This window comes from Siphateles boraxobius, unplaced genomic scaffold, assembly GCF_051911475.1.
Source record: "Siphateles boraxobius isolate OS27281-9 unplaced genomic scaffold, OSU_SipBor_1 8, whole genome shotgun sequence".
Taxonomy (NCBI): domain Eukaryota; kingdom Metazoa; phylum Chordata; class Actinopteri; order Cypriniformes; family Leuciscidae; genus Siphateles; species Siphateles boraxobius.
This window is the reverse complement of record NW_027509208.1, coordinates 33,179,328-33,188,672: the sequence shown is the minus strand read 5'-3', so window position 1 is coordinate 33,188,672 and position 9,345 is coordinate 33,179,328. Positions and strand designations below refer to the sequence as shown.

The 9,345-nt window shown below is 38.1% G+C and overlaps 1 protein-coding gene across 1 annotated transcript; it reads right to left on the bottom strand.

The window, feature by feature from the left end:
- Window positions 1-564: 564 nt before the first annotated feature.
- Window positions 565-9,073, bottom strand: mmachc (metabolism of cobalamin associated C). Its single transcript, XM_077219585.1, has 4 exons — window positions 8,943-9,073; window positions 8,464-8,661; window positions 6,887-7,039; window positions 565-1,834 (listed from the first exon to the last, which is right to left on the bottom strand). The coding sequence occupies exons 1-4, from the start codon at window positions 9,048-9,050 to the stop codon at window positions 1,505-1,507; spliced, it is 789 nt and encodes a 262-aa protein (XP_077075700.1). The 5' UTR covers window positions 9,051-9,073; the 3' UTR covers window positions 565-1,504.
- Between the last annotated feature and the right edge of the window lie 272 nt (window positions 9,074-9,345).

Sequence of the window (9,345 nt, the reverse complement as noted above, 5' to 3'; positions counted from 1 at the left end):
TTTTGCGACTCTTACTTTTTCCTGGTAATGGAGCCAGCTAGAAAGAGGAGATCCTCCCCTGTCTGGGCTCAACAGAACCATCAGTATCCTCATTTATACCAGCTGGCACTGGCATTTTATGTTCCCCTGCATCCTCTGTTCCTTGTGAAAGGATATTTTCTAAGGCTGGAGAGGTTTTGTCCAAGAAGAGGAATCATCTAAACCCCAACACACTTGAAACATTTTTTGTTTCTCAATAAAAATCTATTGTAATCCTTCCATAACCCACTCGTAACTGCAGTGTTGCAGTTTGCTCCTCTATATCCCCAGTCCCATAAGCACAACACTGCACTAAAACTAGTAACAGCTCACTGCACAAACCCACTCAGAAACAATTCTTAACTTTCCCAACCCAGACTATTCTGTTGCAGTTTACTTTATTACACTCCCTCCACCATAAGCACTGCAATCAACAGTGACAGTTTTGTTGTTCATACCGTCACTATCCAAACAATTTATGAATAATTAATTAACTGTGTGTGTGACAGTTGTCTCTACACAAGTAAATTCAGACAGAGAAAGATACATATTTTATACCCAGGCAATGAACAAATGTCTGCTCAGGTCTTTTTATTATTGCAAATGAAAGGTTACAGACATTAACAGAAAGAAGAAAGTAAATAAAAAAATAAAAACAGAAGGGGGGGGGGGGGGGGGGGGGGTTCCAGTAATTAATTTGTCTGCTACTTCTTTGCAAATTAGCTAGGTGACAGCAATGCTGAATGCAGCTTCGAGTAATGAACCTTTGGGTGAAGCAATCGGCTGCGAGGTCTCAGTGGTTCAGGGAGCCTCATTTTGCCATCGCTTTCCCTAGGAAGGCTGAACAAAGTGGACCTTCAATCCGGATGAAAATAACAGCAGCGTTTCGACGGCATTGCGACTACTCATCTCCAAAACAGCAATATAAAATGGCCTCACCCGCTTATTATGTATTCTCGGAGGAGGGGTTTATGTAAATAATGGGATATGCTGACGTCAGCATATCCCATGGAATGTCGTGTAGTCCAAAACCGGCCGTTTACTGTAGTCCTTAGAAATTGAATTTTTTAAAAGCAAATATCTCCCTTTGCTTTGAACTTTGAGCGCTTTAACTTTGAATATGTTGTTTATGCTCAAACAGCAACATTACACACTAGCTAAAGTTAGAAAAGTGAAATCGTGTTTTATCACCCCTTTAAATAAAAAAAAGATTATTTATAAATTTTCATACATTTTCTACAAATAGCGATTGCAGTGAGACACCTGTAGAATGTTCATGTTCACAGTATCTTAAATATTATGACACAATTTTTTGCAAATACAAAATAGGGCGAATTGTGAGATATAAACTTTGAAACTGCAAGAAAAAAAGTCTGAATTGCAAGATAAAAAGCCTCAAATGTCTTTTTTATTAATTTTTTTATTTTGTATGTGTCTTCCACACATCAGAGCACATCTTTGGGAAAACAGCTATGAAAGTGTGTAATCAGCCCTGTTTGTTTGTGGAGCTCTGCTTCTCCGTCAGAAAGCCCCAACGTCTGAGCAGCTCCCCCCGCTGGCCTGGAGGAGTCGTGAAATACTCTCTCTGCTGATCTGAGTACCTCTCCTCTGTGGGCACAATGTCTCTGTAGCTCCCGTCCTCCCAGCGGAAGTTAAACCTCTCCAGCAGGTCGATCCGGTCCTCCTGTGAGCGCACACAGTCTGGGGGATCTTTCTGCTGGAGATCCGCTCCCACTCGCACATCCTGGAAGACCAGCAGGGCTCGTATAGCAAACCAGCCACCCAGCTTGGGGTGAATACAGACTCCAAACATCTTCTGTGTAGAATAAGGAGAAAGACGTTCAGGAATAGCAGACAATATCTGCCTCGCAGCGGACCATTTTATAAGGTTGTATTTGAGGGGCTGTGTAACCCCTTTTCAACTACAGTAACCACACTTCATACACTTAGGCTGCGTTTACACTTGGCATTAACATGCGACCTGTATCCAGATGTTGTCTACATACACATTGAAAAGACATGTGTAAACGCGATTTTGATCGGAATGTTATCCAATCAGCCTGTCCAGATTCGGAGTTAGTCGAGGACGCATTGCGATCAGGGGCCTCATTTATAAAACTGTGCGTAGGATCCTTAGTAAAAGTGTACGTGCACCAGAAAGCCAAAAATGGCATATGCAAAAAAAATATTCAGACTTATAAAACCGTGCTTACGCTAGAACTTGCGCAGAATTCACTTTATAAATCCCAGTTAGCGTAAGATTGTGCGCACATGCGTCTCCTCCCCGAAACAACCATATATGGAGCTTACAACGCCTAGTTTTACTATGCATATCCTCATCTGCATATCATTTGCATAAGATTATTCATCCACATGATAACATGTTTAACGGTACAAGACATTAGGAATATATATGAATAATATGAAATGTGGATGTGCTGTCACATTAGTTACATTAATAAAAATCATTTAGTAGCATATCCTTGCCTTGTTTTTGAATAAATAAATCAAATAGTGTAAAATACATTTCAGAGAAAGTTTTTCTCAATCTTTTCCACTGGCCGAAGAGTATTTTTAATTGATTTATGTTTTTAATGGAAACAGATAGATCTTGTTGTGCATTATTTGCAGGAAACTATTTTCTCAGACAATCTGCTATTATCATGATAAGCAATTATCTCTGTAGTTAAAACATTAAACACAGCATGCCAGAGGAAAAGTGTTCGAAAGCATTGCATCCACTACAAATATTTATATTTATTGAATATAAAAAATGTTGTAACTTCTCAGTAATGATTTCATGTGATTTAAGTGTTTAACTCCATTAATCAGAATGGCATATTTAATCTAAATCTTTACAACAGAAGTATAACAAAGTTTAAATCATTCTTTTATTTATTTAAACTGTTATTGTGAACATGCACTGTATTTATGATTAGGACTTATAATGAAGATTTACAGTTTTAGATGCGTTATGCTATGCGTCAGTTGCACTAAACGGCCCAACGCGCTCGCTGGCGCGGACATTTAAGAAGGAATGGATGTTTGCTTCATGTGATAGGCTTGGTGAGTGAAATTATATTTGTATTATCTTTCTGTATATGTATAATATTTTTAGATTTTCTGACTAAAATCGACCAAAAAGACATGTAACTCCAGCTCACCATCGGTGTCGCCAAACTGCTCCATCTCCAAAATGTTTTTACGCATGGGTCAGAATTTGTGTGCAGATGTGCAAATTTTCCCGTCAAGTTTGTTTTTATAAATCACAACTTATGCGTCGGAAGTGGCGTACGCCTCTTTCAGGGCGGTTTTGTGCGTACGCAATGGTTATAAATGAGGACCAGAACTTAGTGTAATGTAAACGCAATCCAGCCACCGTGTCTGCATTCACAGGTGGACGTCATACAAAACTCCGCCCACTGTCATTATTCCCCCTCCTCTCTCCAGGAATTGCTGCACATAGCTGTCAAGTCAAGTGCGAAGTAACGTTACATCGCAAATATACTGAAATATTTGCCTTCGCACCATAGACTGTAAAAAATATGGACAAAGCGTCTGTGACGTCACCCGTAGACTTTCTGAAGAACGGTTTTGAAGCCGTTTATGGGGGGTATGGGTGGCGCCATCTTGGAAAATCTTGAGAAATCCTAACCCCGCCCATCTTCTGGACAATCCATATATGGGTAAAAGGGCGGGCTTTGTGTGAGACTGGAACAATGTCATTTTCACGCGAAGAAAGCAACTTAAACAACAATGGATGACATACAGCAGATATGGTTTTTGCTTTTCTGCGTGTTTGTCACAAGAAGCCAAGCGCCGACATTAGGCGTTTCGCGATAGCAAGTACGCAAAGTTCGGACTTAATTGCCAAGTCCGACTCAGGAGAATGACTCCCGAGGACGCGAGTCCGGTTGGAACAGCTCGAGCGTGCGTCACTCAGCTCGCTTCTGTTACTCCAGTTATCTCTGTATGTATATTTTAGGCAACAATAAAACGAAATATGTTATAAAACACCACACTGCCTCTTTTCGTTTTCATTTAAAGAAATCTTAAACATTATAGCCGCACAAATGTGGTTCAGGCAACGCGTATTGATTATATTCACTGCATAACGTTAGCCTATTTATAACAAAACGAAATATAAAACACAACCCTGCCTCTTTTTGTTTAAATATAATATAAAATATTAACTTTTAATATGGTCCAGGCGATAGGCTATTGTGAATTTTTACTAAATAACAGATGTTGCAGTAAACAACATTAAAGATCATCTTTGTTGTATTAAAATTTAAAATGACAAAACTCAACCCAGTCTCTTTTTGTTAAATTTCAGTTTTATCAATATTAGCGACTATACAAGTAGCCTATAAGTAAAAGGTACAAGAAGCTATACAAATAAAGCAAACAATTCAGTCAAACATACAAAGTCAGCGCTCTAGTCTAACCATACAACGGTAAATATAAGCCTAAATATAAAGTTATCAAACTTCACTTAGCTCTCAGTTTGGCCAGGGAACAAACTATAGATTCACGAGACCAAAAATCGCCCGTTAGATATACACAAGAAAGACGAATTATATCTCCTGTTTAACCACTACAGAGACGCCAGAGTCAGCGGCAAACGTCAGAACGACAAGCCGAGGAAAGGCTGTTCGAGTCGGGGTACATGAGTACGTCTCCTCACTGACGTCACTCAATTCTAAAACTTGTCTTCCGCCATCTTGAGTACCTGATTCGGCAAGATCGATACGTCAGTCGCAAAGGAACTAGAGCTTATTCTCTGGCCAAGCCCGAACTTGCGGGCCGATATTTCCCGTCACTATCCTCGGGCCGGGCCCTTGATCTAGAGATGTGCACCCCCAATGCAAAAGAGTGCGGCGCGGGACTAGATTTGATGGCCGAGTGCGAGCGGCAATGCACTCTCTGTGTGTGTGCGCGTTGCAGGGAGAATAAAACGATTCGCGGGACTCCCGCAAACTAGAAATATCTATGAATAAAACATAAAAACTAATACATTTTTGCAGAAAAGCAACAAGAACTAAAACAAAATAGAAACGATTTACAGGCCAGAGTTTCCTTTTAAAACACGTTTGCAGCGTTGAGCGATATAGCCAATCACAGACATACGTGTTGATTTCTTCAACGCAAAGGCCAATCAGAAGCACTACAGATAGACTCCCCTCACTGCTCAAAACCTCTATGCTCAAAACTGACTTTTTGTTCAGAGCTCTGTATGCTAACAAATCCTCTAATTGTATCAAACAAAGTGTATATATTATGAAAGATTAATTGTGGAATCAGCTTAATTGATATTAACAGAGATGTGAGATCGCGATTAACTGATGTCAGCTTTTTAGGAATTATTAAGGGAGTGCACTTTGCGCGCATTCAGTCAAAATCCTTCAATCATATCAAGACCAACCATGCACGCAGCTGCTTGCTTTTATGTTATAACAACGGTGTTGTGTTATAACAGTGGTTTGTGTGTGCAAACTCTCTATGCAGTGTTCATGTTGTCTGTGGTGAGTGGATGTAAATGATAATGAGCTTTCTAGTTTAGGGGTGTGCTATATCACGATTTATGATCGTGGATTAAAATATATCCACCATTTACTTTTGAAGAAATGTCGTAGTATCGTGCATTCTATCAGTTGCAGTTCTGGCGCCTCCGTCTCAGCATATGCTACAACGCGACGTATATTCACGTCAAATGTTAACGCAAAGGAACGGGACAATGCAGTTCACATAAGTTCATTATTTGCATGTGCTATCAAGTGATTCACGTCTTGATGCGCGGTTCTAACGAGCGCTTTAACGTGCACTAAGCCTGTTTAACAACAGCGACAGGTTACTGAACGAAGTTATCTTTCTAGTCTTATTGCGCGAATACTGTCAAATACACACAGGGTTTACATAAACAAAGTTGCTTATGTATAAAGTGAAACAAACAGAGAAAATCCGCTTCCTAGCTAATGCCGTCAGTATTGTAGACAGTACTCGGCAGGTACTCAAGATGGCGGCAGTCAACTGGAAAAAGAGCGGATGACGTAAGAGGTCATGTGACTTATATTCATGTATATTAAAAAATGGCGCTTGTCATTCTCCTTGGCGAAGCCTATGCTCGTTTAGCTGTCAATCAAGCTGTCAATCAAAGTTAACCACACCCTTTTTGTCATACATTTTATATCTAAATACGATCTAAACTAACGAGTTAGAAAAAAATTCACCCCCCTCACAGTTGTCAGGCACTCGGAACCTATCGAAAAATACAATAAAAGTCCATGGGACCAACATGTAAAAACATGAATTTATCCTTTGAAAACGGACATTTTAACATGGGGTCTATGGACATTTGCTCCCTTTTGGGACCTGCCCCAAGCGGATTTTCAATGTATTGCAGTTTTTCGCACTTCCGGGCAGGCTTCATTTTTCAGATTAGAATGTTGCCGCTTGCTTCGCACCTGAAAGTTGCAGAACCATTCATTTACTGTAAAGAGAAATTTGTGTAAAGAGAAAACATTTTTCCCACCACAGCTGGCAACGTTCACGGACCCATACGTTTATCTGTACCGTTTCCATTACAGCATCTATTCACATTATTAGTACTTGCAGCCTCTTCATCCTCCTCATTTTGCGAGATTTGTAAAATGTCCCTGACTGAAAACTGCTTTTTTTTTTTTTTTTTTACAATATTTTTATTGAAGGAAGAAGTATTCTCCTTCAAGTAGTATTCAAGAAGTATTCAAAAAAATGTCATAAGCCTGTCACAGCCCTAATAATTTTGTTTTCTGATGAATCAAAGTTCAATATTTTAATCAACTGATATCATAAAGCGCGATAAACATGATGAAAGTGTCTGGCTGACCTGATCAGCCCACGGTGGACTGTGGATGTCTGATTTCTGGTAGTAATATGCTGCTCCTGATATGTGTGCGGCGGTCTGTGCGAGAAACTTGGGTCTTCTGCTGGGCAGCATCTCATAATCATAACTGACATCCACAGACTGATCGGGAAAACACTGAGTGAAAACAGAGAGAGCGAGAGAGAGAGAGAGAGAGAGAGAGAGAGAGAGAGAGAGAGAGAGAGAGAGAGAGAGAGAGAGCGAGAGAGAGACAGAATAAAACATATGGTCAGATAATGGAAACAGGACTCAAACTTTTAGATGCTACAGACACCAAAATATGATCATTCTCATGTGAGGGACCCCCACCCTAAAATGTATATATATATTCATGTATAAAGACCCAATTAATACTGTGGAAAATTAATTATAAATGTGGACAATATTTAGTTTATTTTACATTACTGCATTTTTCTACTAATTGTAGTAGTTAAATGTTTTGTAATCGAATATATTAATTATTTATTTAAATCATATTTAATTTACTTATTTTAATATTTTTTTTATTTTAATCAATGTATTAATTTACTTAGTTTAATCCTGTTATTTATTTATAGTTTATCATATTTATTTTAATCAAAATGTATTTATTTAAATCAAATGCATTCATTTATTATTTATTTTAATCCATTTCTTTTAATCTAATGTATCAACTAATTATTGATTTACGATAACACTTCACAATAAATTTACATGAAAGAAGAATTAACAATAGTTCTACAGCATTTATTAATCTTAGTTAATGTTAATTTCAATGCTGTTTGCTAATACATTATGAAAATCAAGTTATATTTGTTAACACCAGTTAATGCACTCTGAACTAACAATGAACGGCTGTATTTTTAATAACTAACATTATTTAAGAACTAACAGTTCATTGTTAGTTCATGTTAAGTTAATAGATTAACTAATGCTAACAAATTAACCTTATTGTAGAGTTCAATTAAATTCACATTTATTTGTATAGCGCTTTTCACAATACACATCGTTTCAAAGCAGCTTTACAGAAAATACACGAGTCCATATTACAATTTAGAGTGATCTGTTATTACCAGAGATGACTGTCTAAGTTATGTATTTCGGAAATGTACATATACAAATCACAGTTAGCTAAAAATGTATTATTTTACCAATGTAATAATTTAAGGAAGATACAATAAGCTCGTTGAGGTAATGAATACTTTTTTGTTAACAAATGATTATGACTATGACATTGTAGCATTTGGTGCATGCTGATTCATAGTGCTACCTGATTTACTTAAAAGTTAATTTATTTTTTTATTTATTTTTCATTTTAATCAAATTTAATAATTTAATTCAGTTGAATCTTATTTGTATTTATTTATACATTTTTTACACTGTTTTTATCTAAGCTATTCCACCCTGTGGGTCCCCGGACCCCAGTTAGAAAACTCCTGCTTCTAGATAAAAACAGAAAAAAAATCTAACCACAAAAGGAGTCAAGTTGTGATGTGATTGTGAACCAGAAGAAAAATCAGAGGCAGTGTAAATCATTTTTGTTGTCCTGCACTGAATCATACCAGTGAGACACAGGCTGAGACGGTGTGTGCGCTGCACTGATCTATGGGGTCCCGGAGGCCCTCACAGCGCTGGCTCTGTAAGAAGGGCAGGAACGAACGCTCAAACATGGCCGGAGTGCTCAGGACCACCACAGCCAGAGTGTCTGCTGGGTAATGGAGGTGATGGCCATGAGATAGCACTGCATTGTACCAGCCAACCTGCCATAAAACAGAAATATTATGAGTTACAATCATACAAACTGGGAGCTCAGCTCAACACTTTTTGTGGTTACATTCAGAGCTGTATACATAAGTGACGTCTAAACATGTTTATTCCCCACTTATGCGTACGTGCACAGGTGGTTTTGACTGCTTCTGCAAAGTTTCATGTGGATAGACTTGACATTATAATACATGCACCACTGTAATATACAGACACCGAATACTTTCATTATCGAGCCTGTTTGATTTTATTATGTTCGTGGAGCCGGACATATTACCTTAAAAGGATAAATTTCAAAACCGTGCGCTTTTAAAGCCTCGCGGAAAGTCCCTATAAGATCCTCTACGACGCGCTCACTGGAGATCGCCATATCTCTTCTTCTCATAATATTACGGTGTTTTATGGCGTGCATTTGCGCCGTCTAGTGAACAGGAGTCTGAAGCGTCAATCTCTGAGGAACCATGTGTTTTACAGAAGGGTTTTTTTATGGAATTACTTTTGTGCCAATAATAATGAAAGTAACTTTTCAAGAAACTAATGAAAATATAAATTGAAACTGAAAAAAATATCTTTGAAACTGAAAAAGAATAAATCGCGGGCACATTTTTTTACTTCGTTCTTAATACACGGCATGTTTTGCTAACTATTTCTCATATTTCTTTCGCTAATCTGAATTTACA